At 41.3% G+C, this 21,833-nt stretch overlaps 1 protein-coding gene across 4 annotated transcripts in view; it reads right to left on the minus strand.

Annotated features, from left to right (window-relative positions):
* Positions 1-20,372, minus strand: part of pcdh17 (protocadherin 17) — a 55,179-nt gene extending 34,807 nt beyond the window's left edge. Inside the window, exons 1-2 of one of the 4 annotated variants that reach the window (XM_020635884.2) lie at positions 19,668-20,372; positions 16,296-18,886 (exon numbers count right to left, since the gene is read on the minus strand). In XM_020635884.2, coding sequence (XP_020491540.1) covers positions 16,296-18,581 — 2,286 coding nt within the window. In that variant the 5' untranslated portion in view covers positions 18,582-18,886; positions 19,668-20,372. Of the gene's footprint in view, positions 1-16,085; positions 18,887-19,667 lie in introns of all 4 variants that reach the window. The other 3 variants (XM_020635883.2, XM_020635882.2, XM_020635881.2) reach the window with 3 other exon arrangements.
* Between the last annotated feature and the right edge of the window lie 1,461 nt (positions 20,373-21,833).

A 21,833-nucleotide genomic window follows, 5' to 3' on the forward strand; every position in this document is an offset into this window, starting at 1 on the left:
ACCAAAATCACCAGTCTTTGACCTTTGAGGTTCAGAGAATAACTGAACCCATTAAAAGCTAAATGAACTGCACTGTTGTGGGTCAATTAACTTGCAGGTATATCTGAGGTCAGTTTGAAAGAAGCTTGTCTGACGATGGCAGATCCATGTAGTTCGGATAGTGCTGGGAATGTAGTGTTGTATCCAGTCCAATGCAGCAAGGCCACAAAGGTCAGAGAGACACTGAGTACGGTGAGGCTGAGTAAGTGTAAAAAGCTGCACTATGTTCTGTATTCCCATTGAGACCCTAAGACTGAGCGAGCCGACAGCAGGCCGATTGAGACAAATGGGACGAGAATATTGGAGAGCGTTTCTATTCTCAAGCCTTGTTGGTGCATTTTGGGACACTGTTCATTTCTACTGGGCTGTGTTTGTGTGTACGTGTGTGTGTTTTGATATCTAAGGTAGGGGTGGTGAAAGAGGACAAATTGCAGCTTCTCTTTCACACATCATTGGACACCTCTCTTTTATTCACAGGAACGAGAGTGCACACCCCCACCCCTTCCTACCCTGCTAGGTATGATACATGTATTTGTCCTTTACTGTCTTCCAAAAACACACATGGTACTCTGTCTGTGTGTGTGTGTGTGTGAGTGCTTGTGTTTCTTCATGCTGATCTGGATGGCTGTTTTTAATTTGATAAACTATGATTCTATTGTGTACATGGATGTGTTTGTGTGCGATTGTCTGTATGTATGAGTGTGTGTGTGTGTGTGTGTGTGTGTGTGTGTGTGTGTGTGTGTGTGTGTGTGTGTGTGTGTGTGTGTGTGTGTGTGTGTGTGTGTGTGTGTGTGTGTGTGTGAGACGTTACCAACAAGGGAACTCTAGCTTATTCCTCTTGGAAAACTGTCAATGTAGCTCAGCAGCAGCCAAATGGGAAGAATGGGGAAAAGGATAAAACAGATTGAAATGGAGCTCAGAGGACAGAAAACACAGTGGTGGAGGGGGATGCAGCAAAAAAAAAAAACAGGAAATAAAAGATAAAAAACAGAGGAAGAGGAGAACAAAACAGCAAAGTGAGAGGCCGATAAAGGAAGTAAGGAAAAAGGGGCGGAGAAAGCAGACAATAATTAGACTACATTGATTACCCAGTGGCCGAGGAGCAATTGTAAGTGATCAAATCTAATTAGCAGCTCCTATACATCTTCCTGCAGATAACAGACCAATCAATCATGGGGCTTAAGTGAACTTAAAGCCGTCACAGTCGACTGCCTGCTAAATATCCACTATCTTCCAAATAACTTACTAAAGGTCTGCTTCAAATGACTTTCAGACAAGTTAGGAAGTGTACCCTCTGTCATTCAGGGGACACTGGATATAGGTTTCAACACAATGAGATTTATTTGTTCAGGATGGACACCTCGCTGATGTCTTGGATATAATCATGAATGATAATCTCTAAAAAGATCTTTTCATGTAGTTAAAGAAAAGATGTCTTCTTTCATCGTCCACCAATCATAACTATTTTAATTCAGTTAGACTTGACTGAAGCTGTGGCATTTATATTTGTTTTTTTGTGTGATCGTTTGTGTTTATAACACAATTTGTATACCATTTACAAAGACAAAAGCCTTCAAAAATAGAAATGTCACAACAATAACGTTGCAAAACCAAAATGCAGCCTGTTCCAACACTTTTACCAAGAAACAAATGATGAACAAATTCAGCACAAATTGTTGGAAATACTAACCATTAACAAACACAAGCTTGTTAGATGTTATTAAAATGAATCACTCGCCTTGATCGAGAAAGAGTTCCCCTTACAGGATCACAGGATCTGATATAACAACTGTTAGATGATTACCTATAGAGGCCAAAAAGAGAAATGATCGCTGTATTATTCTTAGGCTGGTTAAAACTTTGGCAAATGTCAGCTACACCCAGACACAACCACTTACTTGTACATTTACAATCTGCACTGATGATTTTGTTTACTGCTAAAGGTTAAAATAAATTGTTTACTGGAACTTCTCAGTGGAACAAGCACAGTCATATGTATGATGCAAGGAACAACTGCATTCAAGCATGCAACCCCAGCAAAGCAGGGATAGGTCTAGAAAAACATCAGTTTTGCAGCAAAGAGAATCACTGTTGAGGGAGTTCTGCTACAAACCTGTTGGCTTATTCATCTGTACCACACATCTTCCCCTAGCCTCCCATAGTTCTTCTAGTTTCAGATTGAAATCTAACAGTCCATCAATTTTTTCTTTTTCTTTTTACAGCAGGATTTTTGGCCGATGTTGTTTTTTTCTCCCACATATATATTAAAAGAAATTCTGAGCTGAGGTCTTCCAAACTGTGCCTAATGCATACTGATCATTGACAGCGAAACCATGGTGCATATTCAACTTTGAATTTTGTATAGAGCTACAGCCCTCATTATCCGAATACGTGGAGATGCAAGATGTATAATCTCCTGTTGCTTGTTATCTAGGAGGTATGATGTCCAGTTGCAGTCTTGACTGACTTTTATGCTCTTTGCGAGTCAGACTCCGGCAGGAAGATAAATAAGCCCCTGCAGCAGGGCTTTGTGCAGAATTGCTTGCTGCAGTGAGTCGGCTGCATAAACTGTGGTGATTTGTGCAATAAAGTTTGTGTAAGTTTCCACACTTGTCACATAAATGATTGAGCTGACACTCTGTGTGGCTTACGCCTGGAGTTTGTTTGATATTACGCAGTGTGTAAAAAAAAAAATCGTTAACTTGATGCATGTACACTTGTGCGTCGTTCTTTGGCGTTGTGAAAAGGTATCAGCTCTGCTTATGAACGGCATTAAACTCTAGATGTCAATTTCTGAATATATCAGAAATATCGACAGGAAATACTTCACTTGAGAAGGGAAACAAGCTGTGAAATTAAAGTCAGGGTGAGATAACGTATCACCACAGACTGTTTCAGGAGATATTGATTATTTGTCCCGGCTAGAAATCAGTCATTTAAAGTATCTCGCTTACTGACAGTCTCTCCTCTCCATCTCTTCTCTAATTGTTGCCGAACTTGACTTTAGTACCACAAATCTGTTGGAACTCAAGGTGAATACAGTCGGCAACATGTGCATGTGTTAGAGTCACCACATCCTTGAAATATTATGTCCCGTTTCCTTTTTTTATAGCAGTCTGCCTGGCATTTTGTCAAATTGATGTTTTATTATGAAGCTGGGGGACTTGGGCATCTAAAATCCAGCTCTTTTAGTCTCATCCTGTTAATCATGGTTTGCCATAATTCATAATTCATGACAGAACTACATCCCTTTTGACTTTTTTTCTTCTTTGTTTGTGCTCATTTGGTGGGGAATAGTGCTTTTTTTCCTTTATTAAATAGGTCTAAGTAGCACTTTGGAGACTTTTACATACAGTTGCATAAGCAGCAGGAGCTCTCCCTTGCATACCCACCGCTCACCAGCAAAGAAACAATATTCATAATTAATATGCGACCACTCACATTGCTTGACTGTTATTTTGGTTGACCATACAGTGTTATTAGAGATGCTTATTAGTTGCTCATTGGTAAGCAAAAAGACGTCTTAGCGGTTCAACCTTTTTCTTTTTTTTAAGTCTGAACAAACTAATGCACATAGTGATGAAAATGGCGTGGAAATCAAAGAGTTGGTTTGTTATTTCCGACCACAAAGCGCGAGCAGGGGGCTGAAAGCCTGAACAGGTGAAAAGTGAAAAAAAAGGGGTGCAAAGTGCAGAAGGAGGGTGCTGAGGGGGTCGTGCCTGCATCACTTCATCAAGAGAGATGAGACAAACACACAACTTCAAAGCTGATTTCCTTCAACCTGTGTGGTTACCGCTGCTTTATTATTCCTTTTGAGGAAGAGCCCGAGTGAGAATGGATATAATTTTCTCTTCTGTCTACAAATGACTGCTTTGGTCTCATTTTGAAGATAGTTTTCCATATGTGCAAGCAGAGTAGAGGTTTGTTTATATCTTTAAGAGCAACAGCTGTGAGTCCACTGCTGTGCTTTTTTCTTTTTCACGTTTATAAGAGCTGCTTTTGTACAAACCATTCATTCTTCATAATGATGTTTGTCGTTTAGTCTTTTTTTGTAGACTAAATTACGTTTTAAGAGCACGAAAAATAAACTCTGAGGGATAAACAGATCCAGCGTCTGAGAGATGGTCAACAAAGCACAGTTTGGCTCTATCCTTAAGCCCGTCATTATAGTCTTGAGAATCAACTCACGTAGAAAATAATAAACACAAACCTCCTGAGAGTGTGTATCCTTGAACTTTTTTTTTGCTCGCTCTCTCTCTCTCTCTCTCTCTCTCTCTCTCTCTCTCTGTCATAAACATACAGATATTTCATTAAAGGTGCTGGAGATCTTTCAGTCTAGCCTATTTTATGATGCATGGAAAATGAAATGACGGGCCTAACTAAATCCTGCATCCACAATATTGCTCAAAATGTTATACAGCATACAGTGATACAGAATAATCTCTTCACCCACAAATTACATAAAATATATAATCATGAGGGTTTTTTAACGCCTATGTATGTAATTGATTTATTAATGGGATGATGAAGCTATTATTGAATGAATCATCCTTATCTAACTAAAAAAAAAAGATATTACCCATACAGTGTTGTGATGTTGACCAACATCCCCTCAGGGAAAGATTACAATAAGCTGCTACATTGGAAACACACAACGGAGGCTGGATGCTAAAGCAGCTACTGTCAACATCTTTTTTTTTTTTCCTAAATGGAAGTGGATCAAAACCAAGTGACCCATTTTACAATACAACTGTACTAATTAATTAATTTTATTCAGGATGAGAGTTTCAGTCATGGACCCTCTACCTTTGTGACAGAATAAAAAAGACTCATTGTTTGCCATTTTTAACAAGATCCTGTCAACAAAATCTCTTCGGAAGAGCAGATTGAACAGATTTTTACCCAGATGGGGGAAGAATGCAAATGATCTCGTGGTTATATGCTACAATTATCCAAACTGATTAAAAAATATTGTTTCACCAAGTTTCCTGACAATGAATAGAAGCCTATTTTTTTCAGAGTATTCCTGTTGTATTCCTGAATACAGTAGTTTGGCAGCTAAACGTGGTCTCTGTGGCCTGATTAGCATCACTTTGCCAAAGTTCCCAAGTACCAAAAACATTGGCTAATGCAAGTTTAAGGGGCACCAGTGGAAACTTTTGCCGGATTTACAACCAGACTGTGAAGTTTTGAGCTGCAAATGATACATTTATGATCTGACATTAATTTAAGATTCTCCAGTATTATATCTTTGAATCATTTGTTGATATGTAGCAAGTATTATACAACATCATTTCCAGCAGTGAGACACTATGGGAAACAGAATGTATGTATCTTTAATGATATAGTCATATGTGAATAAACTAGAGCCTGAAATTGAGTGTGTATATCTGATATTCCTGAGTCATTATTATGAGGTGCAGTTGCATCTGTGTACAGTGCGATATAATGAGGCTGTCTGCTGTAGTGGGCAGTCAAGACAACTGGACATAAAATTCATTAAGTAAGACCTAGACATGAACTAAAAAAAAACATTAAATCTGAATGCGCAAGACAAAGAGAGTCGGACTGGAAAAGGTTGTCACCCCATCAGTGCTTTAAAGAAAAAGAAGAAAAACACCTTGATGGTATGAAGAAAAGGGCAAGAACTACTTATGATTCTAATCTTTCCCCCTGCTATATTTGCAATTATCTTCTTCAGTATTGCTTCAGTATACGTCTGCAGCTCCTACCAGCATTATCTTTCAAAAATACAACATACTGGCAATTCAGCAGCCAACTCAGTCTCGGCTGCCGTCTCTGAAGCCAGCTCAGACGAAACTTCATTGCTCTGAAGAGGAGGGGTGACACAAGACGCAGTTTGTACTCATATCAACACAATCCACATCTGTGGCAGTTGAGCCCCTGGAGTAAGTGATAAATGTTGCTTTTGGCACAGATGTTTAGTCTGACACACACACAAAAAAAAATCCCTAACACAGCAGTTTGCCAGCATTCCAAAAATAGCAGTGTTGTTTTCCCTCACTACTTGAGACACTTTGTGTAGACACATTTTAACCAGCTGGTCTGGTTGGTTTACAGCTGGGATCACTCTTATGATTATTGATGAAGGGAAAATATGTCCGCTTTTGAGAAAAGGGGAAAAGGGGGAATTGAAAACAGAGGAGTTTATGTTAAATTATTTACCCACAGTTGGAATGGTGAGGAAAGCAGTAAATAAAAAAAAAGAAAGGAAGAGGAGAAGGTGCAGAATGTGATCTTGGTAAGCCACTAATCATTCTGTACTTGCTCATCAATAGTTACAACAGCTTGGCCGTTAACTGAAGTGTTGAGTCAGCACTGACCTTGCTTCACCCTCATTAATCCAAAGCCAACGCAGCCCAAAAATCCAAGGCTGTTGCAGAGGTATGCAGCTTAAAGACATTTAAAGATATGAATGCGTGAATGTAATCATGCATAAGGACAAGTACAAGCAAAGGTGGACGACACTGATTGAGCAAGAAGCCAACAAACAATTAAAACCATAACTGTATGAAAATTTGTAAATAAACGTGTTTGCTTTCATTTCTCAGTGAGTAGAGATGACATCATCATGAATGCTCTTCTAGTGTCTTCTCGATGCATATGAATCTCAAGGTGGCCGCTAGACACGAGAACTTCCATGATTTGTTAAAAATAATATTTCACAAAATCTCTGCTAAGAAAAAAAAACAAAAAAAACACAATAGAATAGAATGATTATGATCTTTGAGATATTTTGTAAAAGGGATTTCGTTAATGCTGGACAAAGCTATAGGCAACCTGTATCTGCCTGTTTAAGGTTTTTATGCTAAGCTTTGCTGACCAATTTTCCGGAGTGGTGAATGTTGTATCAAGCTCTCATTTAACTGTCAATAAATAAATAAAATGAGGCTTTTGTTCCAAATTGAGTTTAAGAAAGGCACAGAAAGTACTATAATTTCCCTCTTTGGATGCAGATTTTTATACAACTGATTACACGCCTACTGAAAGTGTGACCTCACAAACTGCAAAACAAACACGCAATAATATAATAATCTAGACCACATCAGTACCCTTCAGTGATTTAATATGTGTTAACAGGGAGTGAGAATAGAGTCAAGAATTTACTTTAAGAATGCTATTGACTGTAATGAAATAATTATTAAACCACACGTTTACTATGCCTCAAACTAATATTATTATAAAGACCTGTGATGCAGTATTAGTATCACATCTGACTAAAGAAACAAGAATTTTATAATTTACTTTCAGAACAAACCATCCACTAAATGTGGCCTAGTGTGCAAGTTAACAAGACAGGGGCTGAAAACATTAGAGAACAAAATTATTCCATTTGAATTGATGTAGGAAGAGCTGCTCCATGGATGAAAGGATCGTAGATATTTCCCCAAAGCCCGGAGCAGAGGCCAGACGCAGATAAAAAGAAAACACGCAAACGGACTCACAAAATGCATTCACACATGTCTAATATCAATACATAAACAAGTTCACAATACACACACACACACCTGCGTTCTCCCTTGCTCTCTCTCTTTCTCTCCCTCTCTCTGCCCACACATGCAGAGCAGATAGACTATGTCTAATTTCACTTCAAGGTGACCTATCTACTGTATATGTATTGGGTCAGAGGATTTCGAGCGGAGGAGGAGGGGCTGAGGAAAGGAAGATAGGAAGGATGCTGTCCATGCACCTGGGTAAAATCTGACAGGCAAGGCTTTAGCATAATGCTCTGTTGTCAAAGCGTTGGACGCCACTTCCTCTCAGACTCTTTCAAGTGCATCTATTGTGCATTAAGAATCTGTCAGGCCAGCTTTAGCATTAATCAGCTAGTCCACAGAAGAAACAATCGCACATAATCTCGAGCTCTAAACCCTGCTGACCTTCTCTTCAAATACACAGATAACTTCCCCTTGAAACCTCAGTCGTTTAAAGGCACACACACCCGAGCTCTGGCACTGCCAAGAATTTTTTATTTTTTTTCTCTCCCTCCCCCTGTAGTCCATCTGATTGGTTCCTCCCACAGCAGCACCCATGTCTCTCCACCTGGGAGTACATCGACTCAGCATGTCAGCGTGACCTCAAAGAGGACGTATTTCAAACAATGTGTGTGGGGAGAGAGAGAGAGTGAGAGGGGGTTGTTTTACCCCATCAATCTGGAAGTAAAGGACTGGAGAAGTGGAGAGAGGGAAAGGGAAAGGGAATAGAGAAGGGCATGATACACAAGTTCCATTCATCATCTCAGCAGTGTTGAGAGTGTATAAATAGCAAAGATGTGTTCGGAGTTATCATTGAGCCAACGCTTCCATCGTGGTACTTCATTTATTAAGACTGTGTGGGGATCAATACGGCCGACATATACACTCTGTACTGTTGACAAGATAATCTCATCATTATGAATTTGGCTTGAGTCGTCAGTAACATGAGCAATTGCAACGCTTATCTGAGATGACAAGAGCAGAGAGAAAGAAAGGGGGATCCGAAGAGGATGGGAGAGCGAGAGAGGGAGAGAAGGAGCACAAATTTGATTTTTATATTTGATTTTTTTTACTAAGCAATGCTCAGAGCGATAGATAATGAAATACAGTATTTCAGTACAAAACAAAGGAAAAATCAATAAGAAACGCAGCAAAGCAGCAATTGATCTGAATGCTAAAGGCCCCAAAAAGATTTCTCTCTCTAAGACACAAACCCAGTGAGAGGCCAATTGAGTACATCTGTGGCATACAATGGAAGCAGATGTAACCGGCCAAATACACAATTTTTCGATACGCCATTAGTACTCAGCATAGCCACTGCCAGCCTGAAAAGCAGACACAGTCAAACGTGTGGGGCAAATCTTGTTTTGCACACCACTTAGTGGACCTTTTGTTTAGGCAATAACATCTGAGAGGGCCGACTCATTTTGCCTGTGTTTCCACAAAACACACAACAGCTCCACAAAACACAGCGGCTGTCAATTCCCCTCAGACACACACAGGGCTTTAGAAATGGGAGTCAGATTTCAAACTGTGTCACAGATATAAGCAGGAGCAGAGGAAACTGTTGGATCTCTCCTATTAGAGTGTCGGATCTTCTTAGAGACACACACAAACATGCAAACAATACACTGGCAGGATTACACAGTTTGGGAAAAAGACTCCTCAAATTGCAAGGCAAAATTGTTGTCGCTGGAATGAGTGACTGAAATGTGTTCCAGTGGCTGTGTAAAGGAGAAGAGGGAGCTTCATAGCAGCTTGTTTGGACATGTAGTTAGGTGAAATTAAAGCAAATGAGATGGTGCTCATGGTATATCCCTCCAATCAATTCATCACATTACTGATGAGGCTGAAGAAGTGCTGAACTGAAGAAGGCAAGGACAAGGAAAGAGAGATCCAGGGGAGAAAGGGATAAATCATTTCTCTTAGACTAATGAGATAGAAGGTGAGAACAGATTCACATAACTCATTCTTTGAGCTGCGTGTTGTTTCTACAGCACATGCCTAGGGGGCAAAGTGAGGGAGGATGTGGCAGAAATAAAAAGCTCTCTCGGAATTGGACACGTGCCAAGATTCAGCGGAACGGGTTCCACTTTGTTTGACTTTGAAAGAGTTTGATTTACAGCAAGGAGACCCAGCTGCTGCCAGTTCAAAGCATACATCTCCACGCCGTGTACGCCGGTGTAGCCTTCTGTGCGATGCACATCTCAGCGCACATTACCGTGAGGTCACTCCGATATACACTCATCTACGGCTGTAGCTCCAGCACCCTGCTGCTCAGAGCGTTAAAGTCTAATGACCCCAGGAGGGATCAAAGAGCCCTGGGGGGGCAGGCGGCCACTACAGGGGAGCCCATTCCAATCTGAGAGAACCAGCAAGACCCGTGCTTCTGAGCACAGCTGGTGGTAGCTCAGGTCCGTGTGTGCACATACCTACACGCACACAAAGATACAAATCTTATATTCCTCCACTGTGAAGGTTATGTTTTGTTTTCTTCTTTTTGTGACCTCTGTTGATGCCAGGTTGGCCCCTAGTGCCTGAGTAATTCAAGCACAATTTCAGCAGCAACAAGGTATGTGTTTCAAATTCTAGCGAGTGCGTGCACAGATCTCTTCTTGTTCTTCTATAGCAAAGCTAAATTCCAATATTTATATCACAGCCAAAACGCAGCACGTTTTGGTTAATTCATAGATCGATCTGGTGCATGCTTGCTCTTGCAATGCAACATAGATATTGGCAAGATGCAATTTTTAGCTCAGGGTCAGGGGAACAAGACGCGGTTTCATGCAAAAACAAAAAAATGCTGTAGAGATATACAAAATACAGCAGTACCTTTCCTCAAAGGTGTATGCTTCTCCAATGTCAGATTGCAAGCCAAGCTTTAGCGAACATTAGCTCATCTTGTTTCTAGGTGCTCAACTTGTTTACAGGTCTGATTCCATACTTGTACTAAGCCATGCCATGCAAAAATGATAGCAATCAATCACATCAGGGTTAGAGTTTATCTTTTGGAAATTATCATATATTTATTATTTAACAGCTATAGTCTCTGAGCATCATCTGTATCAGTAAATAATCAAGCAGGTAAATCTGTATTTGGGTGCAAACATGGTATTGGAACATCACTATTCATTGTTTGACTTGATCTGAAGTCACTTAAGATGCTACTTGGACACTTGGAAGGTAAACCAAGCAAAACAACAACACTTCTCAACAAAGTATATTTGTATTTATATTTGAGTGTACAGATTTACTGTATTAGGTCCTGATCATGCACATCCCCTCTATCAAAAACACACACATGCACAAACAATAACTCCAGTGTGAATGTCTCCTGAAAATCCACAGTCCTGTTATCATGCCCATGCCATCTCCAGTACACTGCTTCCTGTTGGACCAAGCAAATTGGTTTAATGTGTTCGGCCTATCTGGCTTCCACAGAGGTCAACTTGTGTTCTCATATCCTGTCTCTCTTTCTCTACACTTGGACAAAAAAAAGAAGAGAAAATTCCTTTGTTGCCTTGCATTGCCAGGTCAGGAGGTCGGTTAGAATTATTCAATTATGCAGCTCCCAAACATTCTGTGTCCACATGAATGCACAGCAGCTGGCTGAAAGGATTCCTAGTAGCTGACCAACAAACTCAATATTGTGAGCATATTCATTGTTGCCAATCACTTCATCTATTTATATCGCTCTATTTCTGTCGACAGTTAAATCCTACTGGAGTTTTTCTAAAGTTACAGGAGGAAACGGTGTCTAGTGGTAGACAGAGTTATGGCCCTACTTTTGTATCATTTATATTCAATTATTTAGCAGGGTTACTTGGAATTTTAAGAACTTGCAATAAATAAAATATCCGCTCCCACAGCTTGCTCACATCTTAAACAAAACTTCTGGGTACTATGCATCGCCAAATGAACTATTAGTTGTGTAAGTCTCTGAAGAATTTTAAGTCTGCGTATTTCAAAGTTTTTCTTGGATATAGTGGTCCAAGTAAACATGAAAGCATGAAAGGAAAAAAAAAAAGATAAAGTTATGGTTGTGTTAATAACTACTAGAGCAGATTTTCTGTATAGCCAACAAACTTGGAAACCAAATTACCCGCTGAGAGATTGCTTCACTTATCTCTCCCCTTTCTCACTTTCTCACTTGCTTCCTTTTTTTTCTTCAATCAGAATCAAAAAGTAAATGAATGCTCAAATTCTGCTTGCATCAGAAAATAAAAGCTTCCGTTTTCCACTGAACCAGTGGAACCCCCCCCACCCCCACAACAAATATGTAGTCATAGATCTCGAATGTTTATCGTGACATCTTCCACTTTCCTTCTGATTTGTTAAACGCTATGATTTATTAATGACATATGGATGCAAATATAGCTGCGGTTTTCGTGCAGTGCGTTACACTTCTGCAACAGCTACGAGACACGCTGATGGATTTGTACTGCAACAAGCACCTCTGCAAACAGAAAACAGCAGAAATGCCAGCTAATAACCCATATATTCAATGACAACAATTGGTATTTTTTAGTTATGTGGAGATAAGATAATTTACTGTGATCTTATCCCAGAGCAACATTATGTGGTCTGGCTGCACTTCCTCCTACTTGTATCTATCATATGAGCTTGAGGGAGATGAAGAAAAAATAAAACTGCCTATTAATAATTCAGAATTCCAGCGTGTAGTGTTATGTACAGTAGCAGCAGGTTTATTTGAGGAAATATGAAGATACACCCTAAGGGGAGCTGATGATTTTTTTTATTTTTTTTTTTATGCACTGGCAAGCTCAAATAAAACAAATCTGGACGAGTGGCCCAGAAGAGCTCAACCTCGGGGACCAAAAATATACAAATTATAAATGACTTCTTGAACTGTCCCCCAATCCCCCCCAAAAAAAGCATGTTTGTGCATCTTGCTGCTGAGCTGCTCAGTCCTGTCTGGAAGGGGACATACAGGGTGCATACAGGTTCATTCCATATAGAAAGCTCCAAAGGAAAGCAGTTATCTAAAGATGAAGGGAGAGGGAGAGAAATGAAATAAAGAGCGCTTTTCAATTCATTGCCTCGGTGGCCACTGAAGTGTGGGAGCAATTTCAATACAATATACAGCCGAGGCTTTGATAAGACTTTTTTTTTTTACGCAAGGATCCTTAAAAAACAGCCAAAGCCTGGTTACATGTGCATCCCCGTGTTTGTGAGCACTAGTGTCTGTGTGTATTTGTATGTGTATGTGCATTTCTTGGAGGAAGGGTGTTTCAAGGTTCGGACAAATGCAAGATTGTCCCGCTCATAAAAGGAGAGGGGCTCTGTCACGGAGCCTGCCAGCTAAAGGCTTAAATCACATGCCTGGAATACACAATGACGTTACACCCCCCCACACACACACACACAATCTCTCTAAATTATGCAGAGTAAGACCATTCCTGGAAGCATTCACTTTCAACATCTGCTTCAAGTACATTGTTTGAATGCATATGCTCAACCTAAACAGATCAAGGTAGAGAACAATGTACCGCCTATATTTCATCCACGCTGCTTAAATGATCACAGACACACATCCATTCTGCTCTTTACAGCATTCTTCTGCCAGTCATTGCTTGAATTTATTCAAAGACCTTGATTTATTATTATTGTATGAATTGTGACGAGGAACCTAATACACTTTGTATGCAGTAAAACTTCAAGCCAATTTAAAATATCACCGATTCAGTGTCTGCTTGGGAAATGAAATCATTGTCATTCAAAACATTTCCAACAAAATACTGTGAGGCAAGCAATTCAAGAGAAAATATGATATATCATGTGTGTATGACGTATTCATGTGTGGCATTTTCCATTTGAGCAGTCGGAGCCTCCTTAATAAAAGATGAGTGACAATGTCAAGTCAGCATAGGCAGGAGCCCCTTTTCTCCTTGACACCCTCATTCCAATGACACCAGACACAAGGCAGAATGTCGCCACCTAAAGGCAGCCTTTCTCGCCTTCAGACTCCCCCCTTTTGCCTCAGTACCACCTGCACCTTATTAACATGGATGCTCTCCCAGCGAGACAGGATTCTTTTTAATTAGAGTTTCATGGTGAATCAAATCACAACACTCAAAAACGTATCAAAACAAATCAATATGATAAATTATGGGCCAATTAAAAGTAATGACACAGGAGTCTTTGCATGTTTGGTAACAATAAGGGCAGCTCGGAGGAGAAAGTAGTCACAGAGAAACTTATTTACCAGTCAGTGGGCCACAGAGCCTAGTACAGCTGCTGGAGCTAAACATTATGTGGGCCAGAATCCTAAAACATATTCAAGACCGAGTGGGCGCAGGCTCACTCTTAGGAGTGAATTACTGAAATCCCTTCTTCCTGAGCATTGAGGAATTTTGCAGCAGATTGGTTTTAACCTTGATTCCACACTAAGTAATTCCCTTCAACGCCTTAAGCGGAATTAGGCATCATTACGTATCATCCATCTCCTCATCCCAGGAATTCTCTTTAGAAATGAAATGAAGCTCTCCACAAGGCCAGGCGCTGGCACGGTGGTGACAATGATAAGGCCAACAGAGCCCTGCTGATATGTTCATATTATTCCCCTCTCCCAGCAAGAGACCAAACCTAGCCTGTCTGCCAGTGCACCACTATAAAACATCATTAGAGGCCAGCAGCACTGTGGAGAGATACTGGGAGTTACAGGAAGCTACAGTAGGTTCAGATGCAGACAGCACTACTAAAGGTGCCCTTGTGAATCTGACTGAGCAGGCGGGTATGCTCTCACGTTTTATCCATCTCTTTATTTATTTTTCCTATTTAGCCTCTCCTCCCATGGCACTGTAGTGACAGATGGGTTGAGAGGCCTTGGGATCGATGGAAGGGGAATTCTGTCTTTGTTTCCTGACATTTTTCCCATAGCCACTCTCCTCTGACTCAGGTTACTTACTGTCCACACAGTCAGAGAGATGAGGCAGAAGCGGAGAGGAGGGAGGAAAATGATACGCTTCTGTACAGCTTCTGAAGAAACTTAATGCCTTAGGCCATCTCCCACTACACAGGTTTCCATTGAATAATACAATACAGCACCCTGCACGCCTGATGCGTCTAGGGGACCCTCTGTAAACAACACACTAAGGAATGTGTTGTTGCTGCTCTCGCTTGTTTTCTCTTTGAAAGTCTGATGGGAGAGAGAAAAGTAAGTGCACAAAATGGGCGTGCAACAGCCCAGCACAGTCTAATTCATCATCACTACATTAGCAGGGAAACAGTCCGCGGAATGGGTCCGCAATTATTTCTTTCTCTCTGATTAGGAAACCTTAACGGTCTTTGTGCTGACCCTTGCCCTATGCAGCTGGCTCATAATAGAAGCAAGGCTGGGACTGAGAGGGGGAACAACAGACAGTGGCCTTCCTCCCTGGTGGGAACACGTCACATCAGATCACAGTCATCGTCACATCTATGTCCAGAGCAAATAGTCAGACTGAAAATACAGTGGAGAGCCCAATCAAGAGGCCAGTTGTTCAAGTGCATCACGATGTAGCAGTGAACAAAAAAATTACTTTCTCTACTTTTCCCAGGGAGTTTAAGCCAAAGACAAAATGAATGCTGAAGGTAACTGAATAGTCTTTATTCGTCCCTATCAAATTATATTAGGACCATGAAAGGTAAACATCAGACAGAGAATTATTTTGGCTACAACTGGTCGTTATCCCCATTGTTACATACTGCTGTCTAAAGCAGGCTTAATCCTCGTCTGACACGACAGACTTTTAATGGGCTTAAGGCCAAAGACATAGAGAAGTTATCAGGTTAGAGGTTTATACACCAAAGTACTCAACACAAAGACGTCTAAAGTAGCTGTGAAAATAAGTACAACGTGCTAATCTCTAGGAATTAAAATCGCTAGAATCAACCGCGAGTAGCTATAGATTTTCATGTGGGATGTCACAGTCATGAGAACTGCTTGAAAGGGCAAAGAGGGATCTGTCACTGTTTGAGTACATTATGTGACTGTATAACTGATCCGGATGATTGATAAAATGTTTTAGTCGGTACATTTAAAAAAAAAAAAAAACTGTCATTGGATATGGATATGCAAATATCTGTGGGATAATTGGATAGTTCAAAAGGAATTGGTGATGAAAAAAAGTCACACCTGCTCATAATGTAACTCGCAGCCACAGTCTAAACCTTTTATTCCACGGGAAGGAAATGACAGTGATAGAGTGATTAATGAAAAAATTCTACATGAAAACGGATTTCAAAAGCCTACCGTGACATATTTCAAGCACAACTGATTTGTGTTGATGTCAGTGGCTCTGTTCTATGAGAATACTGGAATGACTGTTTAATCCTTCTAATGCTCAGCCCTCTCTCCCTCCCTCCCCTCCTTTTCTCTCTGTGCTCCTGGGCCTCTCTGCTTCTGCCTGTCCTTATCTTCTCTTTCTTTTATTTTACAAAACAAGGGCGGGGGGGGGGGGGGAGTTGATATAGGAAATGGGAGCTCTCCGTGTTGTGATGTGAAAATGGTGGCAATACAGTGAAGGAGAAAAGTGCAATTTCTCTTACCTGTATGATGGACATGCGGTTAGTAGGTGTGTCTGTAGTGCTGGTGACTGGGCCTGTGAAGCTGGTGTGGCATCCCACGTGGCCTTGGGGCACGCTGAGGTTATTGGCAGTGGGCTTGAGGTACATGACCTCTGACCTTGGTGAGCTGAGTGGCAGGCGTGTCTGGTAGTCAAAGTACATGGGAGAGGTGGCCAAGGAAGGGCTGCTTACCACATTCATCACATTCATGGCATCCCGCTCCTCCACCTCGCTCTGCACCAGCATGATGTCGTTCTTGTTAATCTTCTTCTTCTTTCCTTTTCCCAGCTGAGGGTGCGAGTACTCTGCAATGCGACAATTATACGTTCGGATCTCCTTGTTTTCCTGCTTGCACTTGATTGCTATGGTCACCATGGCAGCCAGAAGCATGATTGATATGATACTGAGAGTTACAATAAGAGGAAGGGACATGTCCCAGTTCTGATTGTCCTTTGTGCGCGGCAGTCCATCAGGAGGACGTCCATCTGAGGCCTTTATTATGAGCCTGGCGGCAGCGGTGAGAGTTGGCTTGCCGTGGTCTGATACTCGGATGATCAACTCCACAATCGGGTTCACATCATCCCAGAATGGGTGGGCTGTGCGCACTTCCCCCGTCACTGGATCAATCTCAAAGAGATGCTCCTCATTGCCATCCGAGATCTCATAGGTGAGCCTCCCACTCTCTCCATAGTCATTATCAACCGCCCTCACTGTGGTGAGAATGTAGCCAACTCCAACATTGCGGGGCACATGGATTTCAGCTGTGTCATTTAGGAGTAGCGGCAGAACTATGACAGGGATGTTGTCATTGACATCTAGAACACTGATGCGCACTGTAGCATTGCTCTCCAGGTGTGGAGATCCGTTATCTTTAGCAAGGACCTTGAAGTCGAAATACTTTATTTGCTCGTAGTTGAAAGATCTCACGGCGTAGATGGCCCCATTTGCAGCGTTAACATTTACATAGGTGTTGACATCACCCCCACTCACGTTGGAGTTAACTATGCTGTAGTACACTGTGCCGTTCTGGCCAAGGTCAGGATCATGTGCCAGAACTGAGCCTAGATACTCCCCAGGAATGTTGTTCTCAGGAATCTGAAGAAGATAAACTGACTTGGTAAAGCGAGGAACGTTATCATTCTCATCGAGGATCTTCACTGTGAAGGATTTTGTGGAATTAAGAGGAGGAATTCCATTGTCTTTGGCCACAATGGTGACATTGTACTCATCCTGTGCCTCTCTGTCTAAGGGTCTGTCTGTCACCACTGTATAGAAGTTAACATAGTTCTCCTCAAGTTTAAAGGGGACATTACCCAACACTCTGCACTGAAGCTGCCCATTCCTGCCTGAGTCCTTGTCTGTGACACGGACCAGAGCAATGACAGTGCCTGGAGGTGCTGCCTCGCTGATGGCTCCCTGTCTCACTGACACAAAGCTTATAGATGGCCAGTTATCATTCCTGTCAAGCACTTTAACAGTGACTTTACAATGGCCTGGGATTGGATTGGGACCCAGATCCTTTGCCTGGACGTCAATCTCAATAACTGGGCTCTCTTCATAGTCAATTTCGCCCTGAATCTTAATGTCCCCTGTCCTTGAATCTATGGAGAAGAGCTCCCTGATTCTCTCTGGGGCATAGCCACTAAAAGAATAAACTACTTGTCCATTGTTTCCCTCATCAGGATCTGTAGCATTTAAATCAATCAGGACTTTACCAGGAGTGGAATTTTCAGGGATTTCTACAACATATGAGGGCTGATCAAACACAGGGCTGTTATCATTGGAATCAATAACTTTGACATTTATCTGCATGGTACCTGACTTAGGATATTCCCCTCCATCAGTGGCTGACAAAATTAGGGTGTGATGGCTTCGTTCTTCTCGGTCCAATGGTCTTTGAATAACTAATTCTGGGAATTTAGTCCCGTCACCACGGGATTTTACCTCCAAGGAGAAGAGATTGTAGTCATCGCGTGTTATTTGATACGTTTTCAGACCGTTTTCTCCTGCATCTGGGTCATGCGCACTGGTCAGGGGAAAGCGTGTCCCTGGCACTGCATTTTCTGAAATGTCAATATCAATCTGATCCGAGGGGAAAGTTGGTGAGTTGTCATTAATGTCCTGAATATCTATTTTGATCATGCATATCTCCTTGTCATTGGCAAACACCTCCATGGAAAGCTGGCACTTGGGGTTTCTCTTACACAAGGTTTCCCTGTCGATGCGCTGCTTTGTGTACAACAGTCCGCTCTGGGGGTCTACGTCAATGAGATGCGGAGCGGAGTTTTCCAGCACCCTGAAGTTGGCTTTTTTACCCTGTCCTGCCTGCCCAACCTGTTCCAGTCCAAGTCTGGCATCTTTGGCAATGTTCCCAATCACTGTCCCCGGGCCTTGTTCCTCCGGGACAGAATAATTCAAGTTTTTCAATGTCAGGGCTTGAGCCCATAAGAGTAGGAAAAAGAAAATAGAAAGATACATCCCCACTCTGTAAAAGTTGCTTTTATGTGTCCTGTTTATTCCTCCCTTGACCTGTTGATATTTTCTTCAAATTTGGTATTTCTATTATTCAGGATCAAATAAAGAGTTCTGTTCATCATGTGAGGCCTTGGCATTTGTCTTTGTGGATTGTCTTTGCTCTGTCTCCCTCTGCCTCTGCCTCTTCCAGCAATCTGTGGAGCTGAACACCTAATTTATATTCAGCTGAGCGCTCAGACTCATCTGAGCAATAATTGCGATCCAGTCCCCAAACAGAATCGTCATTGTTAAGTGCTCACTCGTACCACCTAAGAAAGAAACAGAAAAAAAAAATTATTTATCACAACGTCTGTGTCAATTAGTCACCTTAATAAAAAAATAGACTTAGCTGCATACAAGCCATTCTGCCAGTAAGACATCAGATCTACCGCTGAGCCAAAAATGAAACAGGGCTCATGTGTAATTCATCTCCACAATTATGGGGGAAGCTTGTCAATTAGTTAACCTTGGGAAGACACTTGGCACAGCCCTGATACACATGGATATAATGATTCCTCTTGCCGTGTATTTACTACGTGCGATTTTAAAGGCACGAGGTTCAGAATGCAGTTTTTAATGTATCTCCAATGTGCAACGCACGACCTGACCCTGGTGCGCTAATGGTCCATTCACACAATATGAGAATGTTGATGAAACTGTAATGGAGCAAGTTTAATATTATGGTAACACTGCCGGCGTACAATTGAAGATGGCCTATTGTGGTGGCTATTTAAATAAGTGTGTATAAAATGAGCCTCTTACACGCATTAACAAATCCGCATAATCCGGATATTCACAATGAGCCTTATAAAAATTCGGAAATGAGCTGCCAACATCTCGGCACAGCCGTGTAATTCTCTCCACTGATGCACTCGCTGCCTCTCTCTCTCTCTCTCTCGCTCTGCAAGATTCAACGGTCTTTGGGATAAGCTGTTGCATCCGCATGCATATAGGGAAGGTTGTGGAATAACAATCTCTTGGAAATGAGCAACAGACAGTGAAAATTACAAATAAGACCTTGGAAGAACTAATGACATAATGTGAACTTACCAAAAAAGAAGCCGATGTAATAGTCCAGAAAATATAATAGTAAAAATGAAATAGTCAGTTCCAGAAGGGTTCAAGGAGAGTTTCATCCCTCTAACACTTCAGTAAAAGGTACCACCCGTATCCTCTTCCCCCCTCTGTGTGCGGAGGGGAAAGCCACAAGCCTCAGATGCACGCGCAGGCTACAGTGCAGCGCAGTGGAAATAAAAAAGAAAAAAAAAAAAGAAAAAGTGCTCCAGAAAAGTATGACTGTAATGTCAATGAGCTGAAGTCCTCTCCGCTGTCTGATTAGGATGCAGCGGCTCGCCTTCTGCCTGCAGTGAGTCACCGTTCATCAGGAAGGAAAACTGTTCGGAGAAGAGGAAGGAGAAAAATCCAGACGTGTAGGAAGGTAGATCCAAAGTTTGGTATTTTTTTTTTATATATTTTTTTTTTTAAAGAACGGAGGGTGTTTTTCCTCCTTGTCCGAAACAGCGCTGAGAGACTGAATCCCGGTGTGGCATTTTTGTCCTTGTCCGCGTCCCCCGTCAAAGTCCACACTACAGAGAGAGATAGAGAGAGAGACAGCTGCTGAGGAGGGGGTCAGTAACAACCCCGCATTCTGCCACAAGTCCCTCCGTAGCTGTCAGAAAAATAGGGGGTTGGTTTTCTTCAATATGTACGCACTGTCGTTATTTAGTATTTCCCGCACGTAAACCAGTCCTAAGCACATTGAACGCTTCCTCTCACTGACTGAACTCCGGACACCGCATGGTGCATTAAACATTGTCGCTACTCCTCCGGCAGCCAATGAATTTGAAGAGGTGGGAAGAAGAGGAGGGATTCAACAGCCGCTTCGGGTGCAGACTACAAATGATTGGTGGCTCGTAGTTCACCGGTGGTGCATCTGTGTTCTTTCAAATATCCCAGTTCATTGTTGTGTACAACAGAGGAAACCGTGCAGTTGGACAGCCTTGCCAAGAGACTTTTAGGGCCATTGCTTTAGCGGTTTGAAAAAAACAAAACAGTTAAGTCATTTATCAAAAATAGACACAAAGATTTGAATGCCGTTGGCAATGTTTTAAATTGAATCAACTGGATTTAAAAAGTGGTCCCCACACTTTTCTTTTTATTTAGGCTGTGTAATATGTGCAAACAACTCATATAGTTCTTATTCTAAGTGACTGAAGAATATCAACTCCAGGATTAAATAGAAGTCTTTGTTTCATGTAGACTAACTCACATTTCTCTCTATTCTATACACATAGATTATTTGTCATATTGAAGCCATTTTATTCACTATTGAGCCTTGTGCTCAAACTCAAATAATAAAATTTGACAGTTAAAATAATCTCTATTCCCCTCATTGTAATGCAGGGTTGATATGTCACATGCAGATAAAGTTGCATCCAAAGTTTTTCATGTAATTAAAGCTGTGGAATGGTGAATGATATAAAATGACTTGATGAATACAGCAGGTATTTCAAGTGACAACTAAATCTCCATTGTTTCCTTTGGTTTCTACTTTTTTCCATTTTAGCCTGGAATCTTTTGCGTCGTCATCCATTATCTTGTCTCTTTAGTCGTTGTTGCAAAGCAAAAAGAAACAACATCTCCAATTTATTTTTCCAACACCAGAATTACAAAAAGAACATTAAAAAACACAATTAGCAACAACTTTCATGATAAATCAATTGTGTGAGTCATTATTTAAGCAAACCCGCCCAACATAACATTCCCAGTGGGGCTTTTTCTTCTACCTATGATTGTCCTGATTGTTTGACAAACCGAGGAATATGCAAACATCACTCTTGACTTTTGTTATCCCACATTTCAAATATTCAACAGATAATTGTAAAAATGATATCCAACTATCAGTCCTAAAAACAAAATGGACATGGTTACCAGTGAACACATCATATAACAAGAACTGATCATTCAAACAGTAATGAAAGCTCCTCAATCACTGAACCGGCCATATATTTAGGACTTAATCATATCTCATTACACATAGAAATGTCAGATCACGGCCTGAGGGACTTTTTGTCATGATTTGATTTGACTGTTTTAATAGTCTAAGTCTTTGACCATGCCCTTCATTTGGTGTTGCTATTTCAACATGTCAGCTTTGTTCAATCTAATCTTGTAGTCGATCCATGTATAAACATGGGTCTTGACCTCTTTGACTTT

The sequence above is a fragment of the Labrus bergylta genome, chromosome 3, assembly GCF_963930695.1.
Source record: "Labrus bergylta chromosome 3, fLabBer1.1, whole genome shotgun sequence".
NCBI lineage: Eukaryota > Metazoa > Chordata > Actinopteri > Labriformes > Labridae > Labrus > Labrus bergylta.